The following is a 22,174-nucleotide window of genomic DNA, read 5'->3' as shown; positions in this document are numbered from 1 at the left end:
TTTCAATTTTTGGTCCTAAATTTTGCCTAAATCCCCAAAAATTCCCATAAAAATCCCAAATCCCCCAAAAATTCCCATAAAATCCGGGAAATTCTCACCCCAAATCCCCAAATTTCAAAATCCTCGGAACCCCAAAATCCTCGAAACCCCAAATCCCAAAAATTTGCCTCAAAACCCCAAAATCCCCCCAAATTTTCCCTAAAATTCCTCCCCAGGACCCCCCAAAATCCCCCAAATTTCCCTCAAATCCCCCCAAAATATCCCCAAAGGACACCCCAAAATCCCCCAAATTTCCCTCTAAATCCCCAAATCCCCAAAATCCTCCCCAGGACCCCCCAAAATTCCCCCCAATTTTCCCCAAATTCCCCTCAGGACCCCCCAAAATCCCCCAAATTTACCCCAAAATCCCTCATGGACCCCTCAAATCTTCCCCAGGACCCCCCAAATCCCCCAAATCCCCCCCAGACCCTCTCAGGACCCCCCAAATTTCCCAAAATCCCACCCGGGACCCCCCAAATCCCTCAAGGATCCCCCAAAATCCTCCCCCAAATTCCCCCCCAAGCCCCTCCCCCCCAAAATCCCTTCCAAGACCCCCCAAAATCCCCCCAGGACCCCCCAAAATCCCTCAAATTCCCTCACAGGACGTTTCCAAATCCCCCAAAATTTCCCCCCAAAATCCCCAAATCCTTTCCAAGGACCCCCCCCAAATCCCCAAATCCCCCCAGGTGCCTCAAATCCACTCCAGACCCCCCAAATCCCCCCCAAAATCCCATAAATTTTCCCCCAGGACCCCAAAAATCCCCCCCAAATCCCCCAGGACCCCCCAAATCCCTCTCCAATCCCCCCAAATCCCCCCAGACCCCCCAAAATCTCCCCCAAAACTGGGCAATTCCCCCCCAAACCCCTCCAGGACCCCCAAACCCCCCAGAACCCCCCCAGCACCCCCAAAACCCCGTGAATTCCCCCAAAAACCCCACAGGAACCCCCCAAATCCCCCCCAAATCCTTCCCAGGACCCCCAAACCTCCCCAGCCCCCCCTCAAACTCTGTCAATCCCCCCCCAAATCCTTCCCAAGCCCCTCCAGGACCCCCCAAATTCACCCCAAATCCTCCCCAGGACCCCCCAGATTACCCCAGTTACCCCAAAATCTGCCCAAGCCCCCCAAAATCCCCCTCAAGCCGTCCCAGGACCCCCCAAATGCTCCCCAAATCCACCCCAGACCCCCCCAAATCCTCCCCACACCCCAAATTCCCCCTCAAATCCCCCCAAATCCCACCGGGACCCCCGAAATCCTCCCCAAATCCCCCCAGGATCCCAAATCCCCCTCAAGTCCGCCCAGAACCCCCCAAATCTCCTCTCGGGACCCCCAAATCCCCCCCACAGACCCCCCAAATCCTTCCAAAATCTCCCCAAATCCCCCTCAAGCCCCCCCCCCAATCCCAATAATTGCCCCTCCAGGGACCCCAAATCTCCCCCAAATCCCACCCGGGACCCCCGAAATCCCAAGAATTGTCCCTCAAGCCCCCCCAAACCCCCTCAGGACCCCCAATTCCCCCTCAAGCTCCCCCAAATCCCAATAATTGCCCCCCAGACCCCCCAAATCTCCCCAGGACCCCCAAATCCTCCCCAGACCCCCTCAAGCCCCCCGAAATCCCAATTATTGTCCATGTAGGACCCCCAAATCCCCCCCAATCCCCCCAGGACCCCCCAAATCCTTCCCAAATCCATCCCAGACCCCCCAAATCCTCCCCAACCGAGCCCACGACCCCCAAATCCCCCTCAAATCTTCCCAGACCCCTCAAATCCCAAAAATTGCCCTTCCAGGGACCCCAAATCCCTTCCAGACCCCCTAAATCCCCCTCAAATCCCCCCCAGGACCCCCAAATCCCCCCTAAATCCTCCCCACATTCCTCTCAGACCCCCCCTCCCAAATCCCCCTCAAGCCCCCTCAGGATGGGGTCCTCAGGACCCCCCAAAATCCCCCTAGGACCCCCCCCCAAATCCCTTCAAGACCCCCGAAATCCCCCCCAGGACTCCCAAATCCACACCAAGCCCCCCCAAATCCCCCCTCAAATCCCTCCCTCGCTCGCCGGGACCCCCAAAATCCTCCCAAATCCCTCCCAGACCCCCCAATTCCCCCCCAAATCCATCCAGACGCCCCCAAATCCTCCCCAAACCCCCCGGGACCCCCAAGTTCCCCCCAAATCCCAATAATTGCCCCCCAGACGCCCCAAATGCCCCCCAAATCCAATTCAAGCCCCTCCAAATCCCCCCAAATTCTCCCCATTTCCCCCTCGCCGCCGCTCCCCTCTCAGGCCCCGCCCCCTCCCGCTCAGGCCCCGCCCCTTTGCTCAGGCCCCGCCCCCTGCCCGCGTTACCCGCGCTCGCCCCTCACGGCGCCGCCGCCGCCATCTTGGACCCGCCGGCCACGCCCCCTCCTTGGCCACGCCCCCTTAAAGGCGCCGCGTCCCTTTCCCCGCACAGACCACACCCCCAATCAGTGACGTCATATCGCGAGAAAAGAGGCGTGATCACTGCGGGCCACGCCCATAAAGGGGCGGAGCCTGGCGGGTAAAACAAAAGGCGGGGTTTATTGACGGGGAGGAGCCAAAGGGGCGGGGCTTGAGCGCAAAGGGGGCGGGGTTTGAGCGCAAAGGGGCGTGGCCAGAGGCGGTGGGCGGGGCTAATCCGAGTCCGAGAGCACGATGATCTCCTCGGGGTCGCACTGGGTTCCCACGCTGGTCTGGAATTGGGGAGAATTTGGGTTTTTGGGGGGTCTGGGGTCCTATGGGGTCACCCCACGGGGATTTTGGGGAAAATTTGGGGGATTTTGGGGTGTCCTGGGGCCTAAGACCCGAAAATTTTGGGGATTTTGGGGGCCCTCCCAGACACCCCAGGACCACCCCAAATTCCCCCAGGACCCCCCCCCAAATCGCAACCAAACCCCCCAAAATCCCACCCAGGACCCCCCAAACTCCCCCAGGACCCCCCAAAATCCCTTCAGGATCCCCCAACCCCCCCCCCCGGACCACTCAAATCCCCTCCCAGACACTCCAGGACCCCCAAAATCACCTCAGGACCCCCCTAAACCCCCCCAAATCCCCCCCAGTCCCCCCATTCTCACCCTGCAGGTTTTCGGGTCCCCCTTTCTCGGGGGGGCTCCCCTGTGAGGAGCTCACCAGGAGCCCCCCGGGGACCCCCAAATCCCACCCAGGACCCCAAAATCCCACCAGGACCCCCCAAATCCCACCCAGGACCCCCAAACTCCCCCAGGACCCCCCAATCGCCTCCATTCTGACCTTGCAGGTTTTGGGGTCCCCCTTTCCGGGGGGGCTCCCCTGCGAGGAGCTCACCAGGAGCCCCCAAACCCCCCTAAATCCACCCCAAATCTCACCAGGACCCCCAAATCCCCCCAAAATCCCACCCAGGACCCCCAAACCCCCAATCGCCCCCATTCTGACCTTGCAGGTTTTGGGGTCCCCCTTTCCGGGGGGGCTCCCCTGTGAGGAGCTCACCAGGAGCCCTCAAACCCCCCTAAATCCCCCCAAAATCCCACCCAGGACCCCCCAAACTCCCCTAGGACCCCCCAAAATCCCACCAGGACCCCCCCAAAATCCCACCCAAACCCCCCCACTCTGACCTTGCAGGTTTTGGGGTCCCCCTTTCCCGGGGGGCTCCCCTGTGAGGAGCTCACCAGGTCCCCCCCGGGGACCCCCAAATCCCACCCAGGACCCCAAAATTCCACCAGGACCCCCCCCAAACTCCCTCAGGACCCCCCAAATCCCTCAGGACCCCCCAATCGCCCCCACTCTGACCTTGCAGGTTTTGGGGTCCCCCTTTCCCGGGGGCTCCCCTGCGAGGAGCTCACCAGGAGCCCCAAACCCCCCCAAATCCATCCCAAATCCCCCCAGAATCCCACCCAGGACCCCCCAATCGCCCCCACTCTGACCTTGCAGGTTTTGGGGTCCCCCTTTCCCGGGGGGCTCCCCTGCGAGGAGCTCACCAGGTCCCCCCCGGGGGAGTCGGCGCGGGTGGAGTCGGGCAGGGGGGAGGGGGGGGCGCCCCCAACTTCCGGCCCCGCCCCCCCCGAACCCGGAACCGCCCCGGGCAGGGCCAGGCTGGGGGGGGAGGGGAGAGAAGGGTTAGAGAGCCCGAAATCCAATGGGAACCCCAAATATCCGAAAGGGAACCCCAAAAATCCAACCCAGGAACCCCCCCGAAATCCAATGGGAACCCCAAAATCCACACCAGGAAACCCAAAAACCGACCTGGGACCCCAAAAATCCCAATGGGAACCCCAAAAATGGACCTGGAACCCCCCAAATCCACATGGAAACCCCAAAAATCCCAATGGGAACCCCAAATATCCCCCCAAGGAACCTCAAAATCCACCCCATAAAACCCCAAAATTCACCTGGGACCCCAAAAATCCCAATGGGAACCCCAAAAATCACATCAGGAAACCCAAAATCCCAATAAAACCCCAAAATTCAATGGAAACCCAAAAATCCCAATGGGAACCCCGAAAACGGACCTGGAACCCCCCAAATCCACATGGAAACCCCAAAAATCCCAATGGGAACCCCAAAATCCACACCAGGAAACCCAAAAACCACCTGGGACCCCAAAAATCCCAATGGGAACCCCAAAAATCTGTCCTGAGACCCCAAAATTCAATGGGAACCCCAAATATCCCCCCAAGGAACCCCAAAATTCAATGGGACCCCCAAAAATCTGACCTGGGACCCCCCCAAAATTCATCTGGGAACCCCAAATATCCTCCCAAGGAACCCCAAAATCCACTCCATAAAACCCCAAAATTCACCTGGGAATGCCAAAATTCAGCTGGGAACCCCAAAAATCCCAATGGAACCCCAAAAAATGGACCTGGGAGCCCCCCCCCTCAAAATTCACCTGAGAACCCAAAATTCACCCCAAGAAACCCAAAAATCCACCTGGGATCCCGAAATTCACCTGGGACCCCCCAAAATCCACCCCAGAAATCCCCAAAAGTCATCTTGGACCCCAAAAATCCCAATGGGGACCCCCCAAAATCCACCTGGGACTCCAAAAATCCACCTGGGATTTCCCAAAATTCACCCAGGAAACCCAAAATCCACCTGGGAACCCCAAAATTCCCACCTGACCCCTAAAAATCCCCCCAGGGACCCCAAAATCCCATCAGGACCCCTTAAATCTCACCCAAGACCCCTCAAACCTTCCCAATTCTCCACCAAGACCCCCAAATCCCCCCCAAATCCCCCCAAATCCCCTCAGAAGCCCCCCAACCTCTGCCAAAATGCCCTTAGGACCCCCCTAAATCCCCCTGGGACCCCCCAGACCTCTCCAGGACCCCCCAAAATCCCCCCCAAACCTCCCAAAATTCCCCCCAAATCCCACCAGGACCCCCAAAAATTCCTCCCAAACCTCCCCAAATCCCGTCCAGCCCCCCCCAGGACCCCCCAAATCCCCTCAAACTCCCCAACCCCCCCCCCCCCAAAATCCCCCCAGGACCCCTCAAAACCCCCGGATCCCCCCAGGATTCCATGAGTTTATCCAGGACCCCCCTAAATCCCCATGGGACCCCTCAACCTGCCCAAACCACACCCCAGGACCCCCTAAATCCCCCTCCAAACCCCTCCATAACCCCCCAGGACCCCTCCAATCTCCCAAAATCCCTCCCAAAATCCCCCCAGGACCCCCCAAACCCCCCCAAATCCCCCTCAAAACTCCTCCATACCCCCCCAGGACCCCTTCAAAACCCCCCAAAATCCCCCCAGGACCCCCCAAACCCCCCCGCCCCCCCCCCCCCCATTTCCCCGCCCACCTCTCGGGCTCGGTCCGGCTCCGTTTCCTGGGGGGGGGTCCCTGGGGAGGGGGCGGGGTCTCGGCCCCCCCCGCCCCTCCCCCCCCGTTGAGGGAGGTGGAGCTGATGGGCCGGGGGGGGGAGGGGGGCGAGGGGGGGGAGGGGCGCTTGCGGGCCCCGCCCCCCACATCCGGCGGGAACGGCGGAGGGGCGTGGCCTCGTGGGGAGGGGGGCGTGGCTTTGGGCGTGGCCTCGGAGCCGCCCAGGGCGGGGGGAGGGGAGGGGGAGGGGGAAGGGGGCGGGGTCTCGGCGGGCTCCAATGGGAACGCTTCGATCTCCAGCAGGAACAGGTCGGGGTTGGGGGCGTGGGGGAGGGGGAGGGGCTCGGGACCCCCCTCGGGACCTCCCCCCTCCCCCTCGGCTTTGGGGGGGAGGGGCAGCGCCGGGACCCCCGGATCGGCCGCACCTGGGGGGGGATGGGGAAATGGGGAGGGGTCACAGCCGGGACCCCTCCCCAAAGGAACCCCCAAAATTCACCCCAAAAATACCCCAAAATCCCCCTCAGGAACCCCCAAAATCCCCCTCAGGACCCCCCAAAATTCCTCCCACGACCCCCCCAAAATTCCCCAAAAATCCCCCTCAGGACCCCCAAAAATCCCCCTCAGGACCCCCCAAAATCCCCCTCAGGACCCCCCCAAAATTCCTCCCAGGACCCCCCAAAATCCCCCTCAGGACCCCCCAAAGTCCCCCTCAGGACCCCCCAAAATCCCCCGAAGGACCCCCCAAAAATTCTCCTAAAATCCCCCTCGGGACCCCCCAAAATCCCCCTCGGGACCCCCCAAAATTCCTCCCAGGACCCCCCCAAAATTCCCCTAAAATCCCCCGAAGGACCCCCAAAATCTTCCCCCAAATTCCCTACAGGGCCCCCCAAAATTCACCCCAAAATTTCCCCCAGGGCCCCCCAAAAATTCCCTCCAAATCCCCCCTCCCAGGCCCTCCAAAATTCCCACCAGATTCCCCCAAAATTCTCCCCAAGGATCCCCCAAATTTCACCCCGGAGACCCCCAAAATTTCCCCCCCAAAATCTCCCCCAATTACCTCGAAATTCCCTCCCCCAAAATCCCCACCTAAACCCCCAAAATTCCCCCCAGAACCCCCCAAAATCCTCCCCAAAATTCTTCTCAGAACTCCCCAAAATTTCCCCCAGGGCCCCCCAAAAATTGCCCGCCCCAGGACCCCCAAAAATCCCTTCCAAATTTACCCCAGGATCCCCAAAATTACCCAAAATTCCCCCCAAGGACCTCAGAATTCCCTCCCCCAAAACTCTCCCCAGAACCCCCCAAAATCCCCCTCAGAATTCCCCAAAATTTCCCCCAAAATTCTTCCCCAGACCCCCTAAAATTTCCCCCAGGACTCCCCAAAATTCCTCCCAAAATTCCCTCCAAAATCTCCCCCCAAAAAAATTCCCCCAGGACCCCCTCAAACCCCTCAAAAATTCCCCCCGACCTCCCCCTAAATTCCTCCCAAGATCCCCCAAAATTTCCCCCAAAATTCTTCCAGAGACCCCCTAAAATTTACACCAGGACCCCCCAAAATCCCCCCCAGGACCCCCCAAATCCCTCCCAAAACTCCCTCAAAATCCCCCAAAATTCCCCAAATCTTCACAGAATTCCCCAACTTTCCCCAAAATATCCAAGATAACCCCAAATCATCCCAGAATTCCCAAAATTCCCCCAGAATTCCCCAAATATCCCCAGAATTCCCAAAATTCCTCTCAAATCCCCCCAGACCTCCCTAATTTCCCCCTAAATCCCCCCAAATTCCCCAAATCCCCCCAAAATTCCCCACATTTTCCCAGAATTTTCCCCCAAATCCTCCCAGAATTCACAAAATTCCCCCAGAATTCCCCCCAAATTTCCCCAGAATTCCCAAATTCCCCAAAATTTCCCCAAATTTCCCCAATTCCCCACCCTGTGCCGCCGTGGCTTCTCTTCCTTCCTCCTCCTCCTCCTCCTCCGTCTCCTCCTCCTCCTTGACCTTCACCCGCCCTTCGGCCTCGGAGGATTCTCCTTCCTCCTCTTCCTCCTCCTCCTCCTCTTCCTCCTCTTCCTCTTCCTCATCTTCTTCATCTTCTTCCTCCTCTTCCTCGTCTTCCTCTTCCTCTTCTTCTTCCTCCTCCTCTTCCTCCTCCTCCTCTTCCTCTTTCTTCCTCTGTGGATAAACAAGTTTTAGGGGGGGGTTCTTTTCCCAGCCTTCCTCCTCTTCCTCCTTCTTTTCCCAGCCTTCCTCCTCCTCCTCCTCTTCTTTCTTTTCCTTCTCCCATTTCCCCACCTTGTTCCCATTTCCCGTTCCCGTTTCCCTTTCCCATTTCCCATTTTTTTCCCCATTTCCCGTTTCTCCTGGGGCCGTTCCCCATCTCTGTTCCCCGTTCCCCATTTCCCGTTTTCCCCCCATTTTCCCCATTTCCCGTTTTCCCTGTTCTCCTGTGTCCGTTCCCATCCCCATTTCCCAATTCCCCATTTTTCCCCCCTGTCTGTTTCCTGTTCCCATTTCCCGTTTTTCCCGTTGTTTCCCCATTGCCGGTTCCCATTCCCCATTCCTCATTTCCCATTTTCCCCATTTCCCATTTTCCCCGGTTCCCATTCCCGTTACCCGCTTCCCCCACAGCCGCTTCCCATCCCTGTTTCCCGTTTTCCCCCATTTCCCATTTTCCCTGTGCCCGTTTCCGGGGCCTTTTCCCCGCGTTTCCCCCGTTTCCCGTGTACCCGCTTCCCCCATGGCCGTTTCCTGTTCCCATTCCCCTTTTCCCATTTCCCTGTTTCCCATCCCCATTTCCCATTTTCCCCATTTTCCCTGTTCCCGTTTACCCGGTTCCCCCGTGGCCGTTTCTGGGCCATCTCCCATTCCCGTTTTCCCCATTTTCCCCATTCCCCATTTCCCATTTTTCCCCATTTCCCATTTCCCATTTTCCCCATTTCCCGTTTCCCACTTCCCATCTCTGTTCCCCGTTCCCCATTTCCTGTTTTTCCCCCCATTTTCCCGGTTTCCCGTTTTCCCTGTTCTCCCGTGTCCGTTCCCATCCCCATTTCCCAATTCCCCATTTTTCCCCCTGTCTGTTTCCTGTTCCCATTTCCCGTTTTTCCCGTTGTTTCCCCATTGCCGGTTCCCATTCCCCATTCCCCATTTCCCATTTTCCCCGTTTCCCATTCCCGTTCCCCGCTTCCCCCGCAGCCTTTTCCTGTCTCTGTTTCCCGTTTCCCCCATTTCCCGTTTTCCCTGTGTTTCCCCGTTTCCCGTGTACCCGCTTCCCCCATGGCCGTTTCCTGTTCCCATTCCCCTTTTCCCATTTCCCCATTTCCCGTTTCCCATCCCCATTTCCCATTTCCCCCATTTTCCCTGTTCCCGTTTACCTGCTTCCCCTGTGGCCGTTTCTGGGCCATCTCCCATTCCCATTTTCCCCATTTTCCCCATTTCCCATTTCCCTTTATTTTCCCCATTTCCCATTTCCCTTTATTTTCCCCATTTCCCATTTCCCATTTTCCTCATTTCCCGTTTCCCACTTCCCATCTCTGTTCCCCGTTCCCCATTTCCTGTTTCCCTGTTTCCCCCCATTTTCCCGTTTTCCCTGTTCTCCCGTGTCCGTTCCCAGGGCCATTTCCCGTCCCCATTTCCCATTTCCCAATTCCCCATTTTCCCCCCGTGTCTGTTTCCTGTTCCCATTTCCTGTTTTTCCCGTTGTTTCCCCTGTTTAGCCGGTTCCCATTGCCGGTTCCCATTCCCCATTTCCCATTTTCCCCGGTTCCCATTCCCGTTACCCGCTTCCCCCACAGCCGCTTCCCATCCCTGTTTCCCGTTTCCCCCCATTTCCCGTTTTCCCCGCGTTTCCCCCGTTTCCCGTGTACCCGATTCCCCCATGGCCGTTTCCCATCCCCATTTCCCCTTTCCCCATTTCCCCATTTCCCATCCCCATTTCCCATTTCCCCCATTTTCCCTGTTCCCGTTTACCCGGTTCCCCTGTGGCCGTTTCTGGGCCATCTCCCATTCCCGTTTTCCCCATTTCCCATTTTTTTCCCCATTTCCCATTTCCCATTTTCTCCATTTCCCGTTTCCCACTTCCCATCTCTGTTCCCCGTTCCCCATTTCCTGTTTCCCTGTTTCCCCCCATTTCCCGGTTTCCCTGTTCTCCCGTGTCCGTTTCCAGGGCCATTTCCCATCCCCATTTCCCAATTCCCCATTTTTCCCCCGCTTCCCCCACATCTGTTTCCCGTTCCCATTTCCCGTTTTTCCCGTTGTTTCCCCTGTTCAGCCGGTTCCCCATTTTCCCTGTTTCCCATTCCCGTTACCCGCTTCCCCCACAGTTGCTTCCCATCCCTGTTTCCCATTTCCCATTTCCCCCGTGTCCATTTCCGGGGCCATTTCCCATTTCCCGTTTTCCCCATTTCCCGTGTACCCGGTTCCCCCATGGCCATTTCCCGTTCCCATTCCCCTTTTCCCATTTCCCCATTTCCCGTTTCCCATCCCCGTTTCCCATTTCCCCCATTTCCCCATTTCCCGTTCCCATTCCCCTTTTCCCATTTCCCCATTCCCCGTTTCCCATTTCCCCGTTTCCCATTTCCCCATTTTCCCCGTTCCCGTTACCTGCTGGGGGCAGTTCCCATTCCCCATTTCCCACTCTCCCCGGTTTTTCCCTGTTTCCCATCCCCATTTCCCGGTCCCCGTCTTTTCCCCCCGTTTACCCGGTTCCCCCATTGCCGTTTCTGGGCCATCTCCCATTCCCGTTTCCCTTTTTTTTCCCCATTTTTTCCCCATTTTCCCCATTTTTTCCCCATTTTCCCGTGTACCCAGCTCCCCCATGTCCGTTTCCCGTCCCCATTTCCCATTCCCCGTTTCCTGTTCCCCATTCCCTGTTTTCCCCCACTTTCCATTTCCGCAGTTCCCCATGTCCGTTTCCTTGCCCATTTCCCGGTTCCGTTCCCCATTCCCATTTTCCCCGTTTCCCTGGGTCCGTTTCCCGTTTCCCATTCCCCGTTTTCCCCGTTTTCCCCGTTTCCCATTCCATTACCCTGTTCCCCCGTGTCCATTTCCCATTTCCCGTTCCCCATTCCCCGTTTTCCCTGTTTCCCATTCCGTTACCCTGTTCCCCATTCCCCATTCCCGTTTTCCCCATTTTCCCCGTTTCCCTGGGTCCGTTTCCCGTTCCCCATTCCCCATTTCCCATTTTCCATTCCATTACCCTGTTCCCCCGTGTCCATTTCCCATTCCCAATTTCCCGTTTTCCCCATTTCCTGTTCCCCCATTCCCCCGTGTCCTTTTCCGCCCCCCGGTGTTCCCCCCCTGTTGTGGCGCTGTCTCTGTCCCCATTTCCCCGTTTTTCCCTGTTTTTCCCTGTTTTTCCCCGTTTTCCCCCATTTCCCGTTACCCTGTTTCCCCGTGTCCGTTTCCCATCCCCATTTCGTGTTTTCCCATTTTTCCCCGTTTTCCCTGGTTTTCCCCCCGTGTTTTTTACCCAGTTTCCCCGTGCCCGTTTCCGTGTCTGTTTCTCATTTCCATTTCCCCGTTTCCCCGTGCCCGTTTCCAGGCCCTGGCACCGTCCCCTCTCTCCCAGTGCCATCCCTGTCCCCATTTCCCCGTTTTAGCCCCATTTTTCCCGTTTTCCCCCGTGTTTACCCAGTTTCCCCGTGCCCGTTTCCATGTCTGTTTCTCATTTCCATTTCCCATTTCCCTGTTTTCCCCCATTTCCTGTGTTTTTACCCTGTTTCCCCGTGCCTGTCCCCATTTCCCCCCGTTTTCCCCCATTTTCCATGTTTTTTACTGTTTCCCTGTGCCCATTTCCTGTTCCTGTTTTCCCCGTTTTCCCCCGTTTTTCCCCCATTTCCCATATTTACCCTGTTTTCCCGTGCCCATTTCCTCTCCCCGTTTTCCCTGTTTTTCCCATTTTTCCCCCATTTCCCATATTTTTTACCCTGTTTCCCCGTGCCCGTTTCCCGTCCCCGTTTTTCCCTGATTTCCCATGTTTTTTACCTGGTTTCCCCGTCCCTGTTTCCCATTTCCATTTCCCATTTCCCGTGTTTTTACCCTGTTTCCCCGTGCCCGTTTCCTGTCCCCGTTTTCCCCCATTTCCCGTGTTTTTACCCTGTTTCCCCGTCCCTGTTTCCCATTTCCATTTCCCATTTCCCGTGTTTTTACCCGGTTTCCCCGTGCCCGTTTCCCATTTCCCCCATGTTTTTACCCTGTTTTCCCGTGCCCGTTTCCTGTCCCCATTTCCCCGTTTTCCCCCATTTTTCCCCCATTTCCCCCGTGTTTTTACCCTGTTTCCCCGTGCCCATTTCCGTGCCCCATTTTTCCCCCATTTCCCGTGTTTTTACCCTGTTTCCCCGTGCCCGTTTCCCCCGTTTTTCCCCCATGTTTTTTACCCTGTTTCCCCGTGCCCGTTTCCCCCGTTTTTCCCCCCTGTTTTTTACCCTGTTTCCCCGTGCCCGTTTCCCCCGTTTTTCCCTGATTTCCCATATTTTACCCGGTTTCCCCGTGCCCGTTTCCGCGCCGCGGCGCCGTCCCCTCTCTCGCGGTGCCGCTCCTGGCGCTGGGCGAAGCGCGCGATGACGTCGTCCAGCCGGGCCAGGGCCAGGCGCCGGTTCCGCCGCAGCCGCTGCGCCAGCTCGGGGTCCGACAGCGCCGGGTCCGTGCCTGCGGCCAGGGGGGACCGAAATCAGGGATCGGACAGAATCACAAATTACTGAAATTCCCAAATCCGGGAATTCCCAAAAACTGAAATCCCCCATTTTTCCCCATTTTTACCCCATTTATTCCCCACTGCCTGGCCTACATTCGTTGGTGAGGTGACTCCTGAAGTTGTTCCCCATTTTTTCCCATTTCCCTCGATTTTTTTCCCATTTTCCCCCATTTCCCCCCTTACCAGGCCTGTACTCATCAGTGAGACGACTCCCAAAGTTCTACCCCATTTTTTCTCCGTTTTTCCCCATTTAACCCCAATTTTTGCCCATTACCAGGCCTGTACTCGTTGGTGAGATGGCTCTCACAGTTGTACCCCATTTTCCCCCTGTTTTACCCCATTTTCCCCCATTTTCACCCCGTTTTTTCTGCATTCCCCATTCCATACCCGGCCTGTACTCATCCGTGAGTTGGCTTCTAAAATTGGACCCCATTTTTCCCCATTTTACCCCGTTTTTACCCCATTTCTCTGTCCCACCTGGTCTATACTCATCGGTGAGGTGGCTCCCAAAGTTGTGCCCCGTTTCCCATTTTTTTATGCTTTTACCCCATTTTAACCCCAATTTTTGCCCATTACTTGGTCTGTATTCATCAGTGACATGATTCCCAAACTTGCACCCCAATTTTTCCATTTTTGCCCCATTTTTTCCCATTTTTCCCCCATTTATTCCCCATTACCTGGCTTACACTCATCAGTGAGGTGACTCCCAAAGTTGTGCCCCATTTTTCCCATTTTTTCCTCTTTTCACCCCATTTTTTCTGCATTCCCCATATCACACCCGGCCTGTACTCATCGGTGAGGTGGCTCCTGAAATTGTGTCCCGTTTTTCCCATTTTCCCCCCATTTTTCTCATTTTTCCCCCATTCCCTGTGCCATACCCAGCCTGCACTCCCTGATGAGGCGGCTCCTGAACTTGTACCCCATTTTTTCCCATTTTCCCCCATTTTTTCCCATTTTTACCCCATTTATTCCCCATTACCCGGCTGACACTCATCAGCGAAATTACTCCCAAAGTTGTACCCCAGTTTTCCCATTTTTTCCTATTTTCACCCCATTTTTTCTGCATTCCCTGTGCCACACCCAACCTGTACTCATCAGTAAGGTGGCTCCCGAAATTGTAGCCCGTTTTCCCCATTTTCCCCCCATTTTTCCCATTTTTCCCCCATTTTCCCCCATTTTTCCCCCATTCCCTGTGCCATACCCAGCCTGCACTCCCTGATGAGGAGGCTCCTGAACTTGTACCCCATTTTTTCCCATTTTCCCCCATTTTTTCCCATTTTTCCTCCATTTCCCCCATTACCAGGCCTGTACTCATCAGTGAGATGACTCCCAAAGTTCTACCCCATTTTTTCTCCATTTTTTCCCATTTTAACCCCAATTTTTGCCCATTACCCGGCTGGTACTCATCGGTGAGGTGACTCATGAAGCTGTACCCCATTTTTGCCGGGTTTTACCCCAATTTTTGCCCATTACCCGGACGGTACTCGTCGGTGAGATGGCTCCCGAAGTTGCACCCCATTTTTTCCCATTTTTACCCATTTTCACCCCAATTTTTGCCCATTACCCGGCCGGTACTCATCGGTGAGGTGACTCTGAAAGTTGTACCCCATTTTTTCCTGGTTTTACCCCATTTTTACCCATTTTCACCCCATTTTTCCCCTCTCACCCGGCTGGTACTCCTCAATGAGGTGGCTCCCGAAGTTGTACCCCATTTTTTCCTGGTTTTACCCCATTTTACCCCATTTGACCCCGTTTTTGCCCATTACCCGGTCTATACTTATCCGTGAGATGACTGCCAAAGTTGCACCCCATTTTACCCCATTTTTACCCATTTTCACCCCATTTCTCCCCTCTCACCCGGCCGGTACTCGTCGGTGACGTGGCTGCCGAAGCTGTACCCCATTTTTTCCCATTTTTACCCCATTTTTACCCCAATTTTCCCCCATTACCCGGCCAGTACTCGTTGGTGAGGTGGCTGCCGAAGTTGCACCCCATTTTTACCTATTTTCACCCCATTTCTCCCCTCTCACCGGCTGGTACTCGTTGATGAGGTGGCTCCCAAAGCTGTACCCCATTTTTTCCCATTTTTTTTGTGTTTTCACCCCATTTTTCCCCCATTACCCGGCCTGTACTTGTCAGTGAGGTGACTCCCGAAGCTGTACCCCATTTCACCCCATTTTTTCCCATTTTTACCCATTTTCACCCCATTTTTCCCCCATTACCCGGCCGGTACTCGTCGGTGAGGTGACTCTGAAAGCTGTACCCCATTTTTGCCTGGTTTTACCCCATTTTTTCCCATTTTCACCCTGTTTTTGCCCATTACCTGGCCGATATTCGTCGGTGAGGTGGCTGCCGAAGTTGTACCCCATTTTTTGCTATTTTTACCCCATTTTCACCCCGTTTTCCCCCATTACCCGGCCGATACTCGTCGGTGAGGTGACTCCTGAAGTTGTACCCCATTTTTTCCCATTTTTACCCATTTTCACCCTGTTTCCTGTGCCATACCCGGCCAGTATTCATCAGTGAGGTGGCTGCCGAAGTTGCACCCCATTTTTTCCCATTTTTACCCATTTTCACCCCAATTTTTGCCCATTACCCGGCTGATATTCATCGGTGAGGTGGCTGCCGAAGTTGTGCCCCATTTTTGCCTGGTTTTACCCCATTTTTACCCATTTTCACCCCGTTTTTGCCCATTACCCGGCCGGTACTCGTCGGTGAGGTGGCTGCCGAAGCTGTACCCCATTTTTTGCCATTTTTTCCCATTTGTTGCTGGTTTTACCCCATTTTCACCCCATTTTTCCCCCATTACCCGGCCGGTACTCATCGGTGAGGTGGCTCCCGAAGTTGTACCCCATTTTTTCCTGGTTTTACCCCATTTTTTCCCATTTTTTGCTATTTTTACCCCATTTTTCCCCCATTACCTGGCTGGTACTCGTCGGTGAGGTGACTCTGAAAGTTCTACCCCATTTTTACCCATTTTCACCCCGTTTCCTGTGCCATACCCAGCCAGTACTCGTCAGTGAGGTGGCTCCCGAAGTTGTGCCCCATTTTTTCCCATTTTTACCCCGTTTTTGCCCATTACCTGGTCTATACTCATCCGTGAGATGACTGCCAAAGTTGCACCCCATTTTACCCCATTTTCACCCCGGTTTTGCCCATTACCCGGTCGGTACTCGTCGGTGAGGTGACTCATGAAGCTGTACCCCATTTTTGCCTGGTTTTACCCCATTTTTACCCATTTTCACCGTTTCCTGTGCCATACCCGGCCGATATTTGTCAGTGAGGTGGCTCCCGAAGCTGTACCCCATTTTACCCCATTTTCACCCTCTTTTTGCCCATTACCTGCTCTATACTCATCGGTGAGGTGGCTCCTGAAGCTGTACCCCATTTTTTCCCATTTTACCCCATTTTTCTCTGGTTTTACCCCATTTTTCCCCATTACCCGGCCGGTACTCGTTGGTGAGGTGGCTGCCGAAGTTGTACCCCATTTTTCCCATTTTCCCCCATTTTTACCCCATTTTTCCCCCATTACCCGGCCGGTACTCATCGGTGAGGTGACTCCTGAAGTTGTACCCCATTTTTACCCCATTTTTACCCATTTTCACCCCAATTTTTGCCCATTACCCGGCCGGTACTCGTCGGTGAGGTGACTCCCGAAGCTGTACCCCATTTTACCCCATTTTTACCCCATTTTTTGCTGTTTTTACCCCAATTTTCCCCCATTACCCGGCCGGTACTCGTTGGTGAGGTGACTCCTGAAATTGTACCCCATTTTTTCCCATTTTTACCCCATTTTCACCCCAATTTTTCCCCTCTCACCTGGCCCTGGCCTGGACTCCTCAATGAGGTGACTCCTGAAGTTGTACCCCATTTTTTCCCATTTTACCCCATTTTTTGCTATTTTCACCCCATTTTTCCCCCATTACCTGGTCGGTACTCGTCAGTGAGGTGACTCCCGAAGCTGTACCCCATTTTTGCCTGGTTTTACCCCATTTTTACCCATTTTCACCCTGTTTTCTGTGCCATACCCGGCCAGTACTCATCAGTGTGGTGACTCCCGAAGTTGTACCCCATTTTTTCCCATTTTTACCCATTTTCACCCCAGTTTTTCCCCTCTCACCCAGCCGGTACTTGTCAGTGAGGGGGCTGCTGAAGTTGCACCCCATTTTTTCCTGGTTTTACCCCATTTTTACCCATTTTCACCCCGTTTTTCCCCTCTCACCCGGCTGGTACTCGTCGGTGAGGTGACTCCTGAAGTTGTGCCCCATTTTCACCCCATTTTTTCCCATTTTCCCCCATTTTTACCCCGTTTTCCCCCATTACCCGGCCGGTACTCATCGGTGAGGTGGCTGCCAAAGCTGTACCCCATTTTTTCCCATTTTCCCCCATTTTCACCCCGTTTTTCCCCATTACCCGGCCGGTACTCGTCGGTGAGGTGACTCCCGAAGTTGTAGACCAGGTCGAGGTGGCGCCGCTCCTGCAGCCGGTTGCCCACCTCGCGGAACGCCTCCTGCGCCATGCTCTCCATCTGGCGCCGGCCCAGCCCCAGGCGGTGCCGCGCGCTGGCGCCGCGGATCTCGCGCAGGATGTCCGAGTAGTCGGGGAAGGCGTCGGGCCGGTTGATGAAGCGCTCGATGCTGCGGTTCACCTCGGGGTAGCGCGTGCCGCGGAAGCGGATGCGCTGCTCCAGCACGCGCCCCGTCAGGCTGCTGCAGTCCTTGAGCTGGCAGAGGCGGCGGAAGATGCGCATCATGCGGCGCTTGAGGCGGTTCTCCTGCAGGTACGGCGAGTCGGCGCTGTCCAGCTCGGCCAGGTCCAGCTCGCGCTCCTGCAGCCGCCGGATCTCGCTGGCGTAGACGCGCAGCAGGTGCTCCAGGTGCCGGATCTGCCGCCGGGAGCCGCCCGCGCGCCGGCCCGGGGCGTCCGGGGGCTGCGGCTGGGCACCGGGATACTGGGATGGGGTGCTGGGGTATTGGGATGGGGCGCTGGGATACTGGGATGGGGTGCTGGGATACTGGGATGGGGTGCTGGGATACTGGGATGGAGCGCCAGGATACTGGGATGCACCGCCGGGATACTGGGATGGTGTGCCGGGATGCTGGGATGGAGCACTGGGATGCTGGGATGGGGTACCAGGACACTGGGATGGAGCACTGGGATGCTGGGATGGGGTACCAGGACACTGGGATGGAGCACTGGGATGCTGGGATGGGGTACCAGGACACTGGGATGAGCTGCTGGGATACTGGGACGAGGCACTGGGATGGGCGGATGAACCGCCGGGATGCTGCGAGGAGGCGTCGGAGCACCAGGACGGACCATTGGGATACTGGGATGAAGCACTGGGATCGCCGGAGGAGCCCTGGGGACACTGGGATGGATCAGTGGGACACTGGGATGGATCAGTGGGACACTGGGATGAACTGGTGGCGGCACACTGGGACGGCTCAGCTCCGTCGGGATGCTGGGATGAACTGGGCGGGCACTGGGACGAGCCGGGAGGGCACTGGGAGGCACTGGGAGGATTCTGGAAGGTTCCATCGGGATTCTGGAAGGTTCCATCAGGACTCTGGAAGGTTCCATCAGGGTTCCGGAAGGTTCCGTCGGGGTTCCGGAAGGTTCCATCAGGGCTCTGGAAGGTTCCATCGGGATTCCGGAAGGTTCCGTCGGGGTTCCGGAAGGTTCCGTCGGGGCTCGGGGGCGCGGGCAGGGCGCGCAGGGGCAGGCGGCGCCGCAGCGCGCGCGCCTTGAGCACGGTGCACAGCTCGTTGATGTAGACGTAGACCTTGCGGCGCCGGCCCCGCACGCGCCGCAGCAGCCGGCCCAGAATGTTCCGGAACTCGGCCGAGCCCCGGAAGTCGGGGTGGGCGCGCAGGTGGCGCGAGCTCAGGAAGGGCAGCACCTCGGGGTGCTCCTGCGTCAGCGGCGCGCACACCGACAGGAACTGCAGGGGGGGGAAGGACACCTGGTTACACCTGGGCACACCTGGAGTACACCTGGGCACACCTGGTTACACCTGGGTTACACCTGGGCACACCTGGAGTACACCTGGAACACCTGGGCACACCTGAGCACACCTGGGTTACAGCTGGGTTACACCTGAGCACACCTGGGTTACACCTGGGAACATCTGGGCACACCTGGAGTACACCTGGAGTACACCTGGGCACACCTGGGTTACACCTGAGCACACCTGGGCACACCTGGAGTACACCTGGGCACACCTGAGCACACCTGGGCACACCTGGAGTACACCTGGGCACACCTGGGCACACCTGGGCACACCTGGGCACACCTGGAGTACACCTGGGTTACACCTGGGTTACACCTGAGCACACCTGGGTTACACCTGAGCACACCTGAGCACACCTGGGTTACACCTGAGCACACCTGAGCACACCTGGTTACACCTGCGTTACACCTGGGCACACCTGGGCACACCTGGGTTACACCTGAGCACACCTGGAGTACATCTGGGTTACACCTGGTTACACCTGAGCACACCTGGGCACACCTGGAGTACAACTGGGCACACCCAGTTACACCTGGGCACACCTGGGTTACACCTGAGCACACCTGGGTTACACCTGGGTTACACCTGGGCACACCTGGGTTACACCTGGGTTACACCTGGGTTACACCTGGGTTACACCTGAGCACACCTGGAGTACGCCTGGGATACACCTGGTTACACCTGAGCACACCTGGGCACACCTGGGCACACCTGGGTTACACCTGAACACACCTGGTTACACCTGAACACACCTGGGTTACACCTGGGCACACCTGGATAGAACTGCCATGAACCTGAGCACACCTGAGTTACACCTGGGCTACACCTGGGTACATCTGGATACAGCTGGGCACACCTGGGTTACACCTAGGCACAACTGAGTACACTTGAATAAAACTGAGATACACCTGAGCACACTCGGATACACCTGGGCACACCTGGGTACACCTGAGTTACACCTGGGCACACCTGGATAGAACTGAGATACAGCTGGACACACCTGGGTTACACCTGAGCACAGCAAAGCACACCTGAGATACACCTGGATAGAAGTGAGGTACACCTGGGATACACCTGGGCATACCTGGGCACACTTGAGATACACCTGAGCACTGGACACACCTCAGCACACATGGGCACACCTGAGCACACCTGGACAAAACTCAGATACACCTGAGCACACCTGGTACACCTGGGTACACCTGAGTTACACCTGGGCACACTGAGATACACCTCACATACACCTGAGCACACCTGGTACACATGGGTACACCTGGACAGAACTGAGATACACCTGAACACATCTTAGTACACCTGGGCACACCTCAATACACATGGGATGCACCTGAGATACACCTGGGCACACCTGGGTTACACCTGGGCACACTGAGTTACACCTGATTACACCGAGATACACCTCAGATACACCTGATCACACCTGGGTTACACCTGAGTTACACCTGGGTACACCTGGGTTACACCTGGGCACATGTCCTGGGCACACATGACACACCCGGGACACACCTGGGCACACCTGAGAAAGCCTCAGGCGTACCTGGGGACACTTTGAGCACACCTGGGACACACCTGGGGCACACCTGGGGCACACCTGGGGCACACATGACACACCCAGGGCACATCTGGACACACCTGGGAACACCTTGCACCCGCCCAGGGCACACCTTTGGACACACCTGGGGCACACGTGGGCACACCTGGACCACACCCACACACCAGGGCCCACTTTGGCCACACCCAGACACACCTGAGAGCACACCTGGCACACACCTGGGCACACCCAAACTCACACCTGGGCACACCCTGACACACCTGGGCACACCCAAACTGACACCTGGGCACACCTGAGATGACACCTGGGCCACACCCACCCCCCTGAGCACACCTCAGACCACACCCACACACACACCTGGGCCACACCCACACACACTTGAGACCACCTTGGCCACGCCCCCAACGACCTGGACACACCTGAGACCCCCACCTGGGGCACACCCATACACCTGGGCACACCCTGACACACCTGAGAGCACACCTGCACACACCCTGACACACCTGGGCAAACCCTGACACACCTGGGCACACCTGAGATGACACCTGGGCCACACCCACACCCAGCTGAGACCACACCCAGACACACCTGGGCCACACCTCAGACCACACCCAGGCCACACCCACCCACCTGAGACCACATGAGCCCCCACCCACCCACCTGAGGCCGCACCCACCCACCTGAGGCCACACCCACCCCCTGGGCCCCGCCCCCGTTGCCCCGCCCCCCGTTCCTCACCTCCCGGAAGAGCCGCTCGTTCTCCTCCCAGAAGGCCCCGCCCCTCCCCCCCCCGGCCCCGTTCGGCGGGGGCGTGGCCATGGCGGGGGCTGGGGGAGGGGCGGGGCTGGGGGCGGGGCTTGGCGAGGGGGAGGGGCCTGGCGGCGAGGGGGCGGGGCCTCGCTCCTCCTCGTCCTCGTCGTCCAGGACGATGATTGGCTGAGGGGACGTGGCCATGGCGAGAGGGGAGGGGGCGTGGTCAGAGCCTGAGGGGAGGGGGCGGGGTCAGGGCAAGGACCCCCAAACCACCCCAAAATCACCCAAAATTCCCCAAATGAACCCCAAATTCCCCCAGATCACCCCAAATTCCCCTCCCCCACCCCTCAGAGTTCCCCTCCCCCCCCAAACCAAACTCGGCCCCTCCCCCACCCGCACCCCAAAATTCCCCTCCGGCCCCAACTTCCGCCTTCCCCTCCCCCACCCCGCTCCCCTTCCATTCCCCCCCAAATTCCGCCGCCCCTCCCCCTCCCTCCCCCCTCAGGGCCCCCCAAAAATCCCCAAAATTGCCCCAAATTCCCCTCAGCTCCCGCCGGCCTCCCTTCCCCCCCCCAGCCCCTCCTCGCGCCCCCTTCACGCCCCTCCCCCTCCCACGCCCCCCTCCCGTTTCTCGCCCCTCTCCCCGCTCTGGGACTCCCCGAATTTGCCCAAATTCCGCCGAATTCGCCCCAAAACCCCCCCAGGTCCCCCCCCTTACCCTCACGGCCTTGACCCCGCCCCCTCCCGCGCAAGCCCCGCCCCCGGCCCCGCCCCCCAGGGCAGGCCCCGCCCCCCCGCGCTCACCGGGCCCGCGCGGCTCCTCCGGCGCCGCTGCCACCGAGCGGCCGCGGCCGCGCACTGCGCAGGACCGGAAGTGCCGCCCCGCGCCGGCCCGGCCGAGCGGGAGCCGCCATGACACCGTACAAAGAAAGGGGCGTGGTCAGGCCCGGCGGCCAATCGCGGCGCGCCGCCTCATCCGGGAACCCAGCCGCCGAGCCGGGCGCCGCCATCTTAACGTGAGGCGCGGCCCCAGACCCCGCCCCTTTAACCCCGTTGTTGCCGCGCGTCTTCCCGGGCGGTTCGTGGCGCCCCCGGTGCCGCTCCGGACCGCGGAGATGCCGCCGCTGCCGCGCCATGGCCGGGACTGCCGGGGAGGCGGAGCCGCGCAGGCGCATGGGCAGAGCACAAGATGGCGGCGGTACGGCGGCCGCGAGGAGCCCCGCCCCGTAAAGCGAAGGCGCGTCAAGATGGCGGCCGGCAGGTGCCGTACGGGCTCAGCCAATCAGCGCGCGGCGTTCCGCC

At 57.8% G+C, this 22,174-nt stretch overlaps 1 protein-coding gene across 1 annotated transcript; it reads right to left on the bottom strand.

Moving 5' to 3' along the window:
• Positions 1 to 2,572: 2,572 nt before the first annotated feature.
• DAXX (death domain associated protein) lies at positions 2,573 to 22,069 on the bottom strand. The gene is made up of 8 exons (XM_074529823.1): positions 21,677 to 22,069; positions 20,858 to 21,102; positions 16,950 to 18,480; positions 12,321 to 12,490; positions 7,777 to 8,017; positions 5,828 to 6,272; positions 3,950 to 4,118; positions 2,573 to 2,743 (listed from the first exon to the last, which is right to left on the bottom strand). Exons 2-8 carry the CDS (start codon positions 21,071 to 21,073, stop codon positions 2,684 to 2,686), a joined length of 2,832 nt encoding a protein of 943 aa, XP_074385924.1. The 5' UTR covers positions 21,074 to 21,102; positions 21,677 to 22,069; the 3' UTR covers positions 2,573 to 2,683.
• Positions 22,070 to 22,174: the final 105 nt, after the last annotated feature.

The sequence above is a fragment of the Zonotrichia albicollis genome, chromosome 31, assembly GCF_047830755.1.
Source record: "Zonotrichia albicollis isolate bZonAlb1 chromosome 31, bZonAlb1.hap1, whole genome shotgun sequence".
NCBI classification, from domain to species: domain Eukaryota; kingdom Metazoa; phylum Chordata; class Aves; order Passeriformes; family Passerellidae; genus Zonotrichia; species Zonotrichia albicollis.
This window is presented reverse-complemented; position numbering and strand designations above follow the sequence as displayed.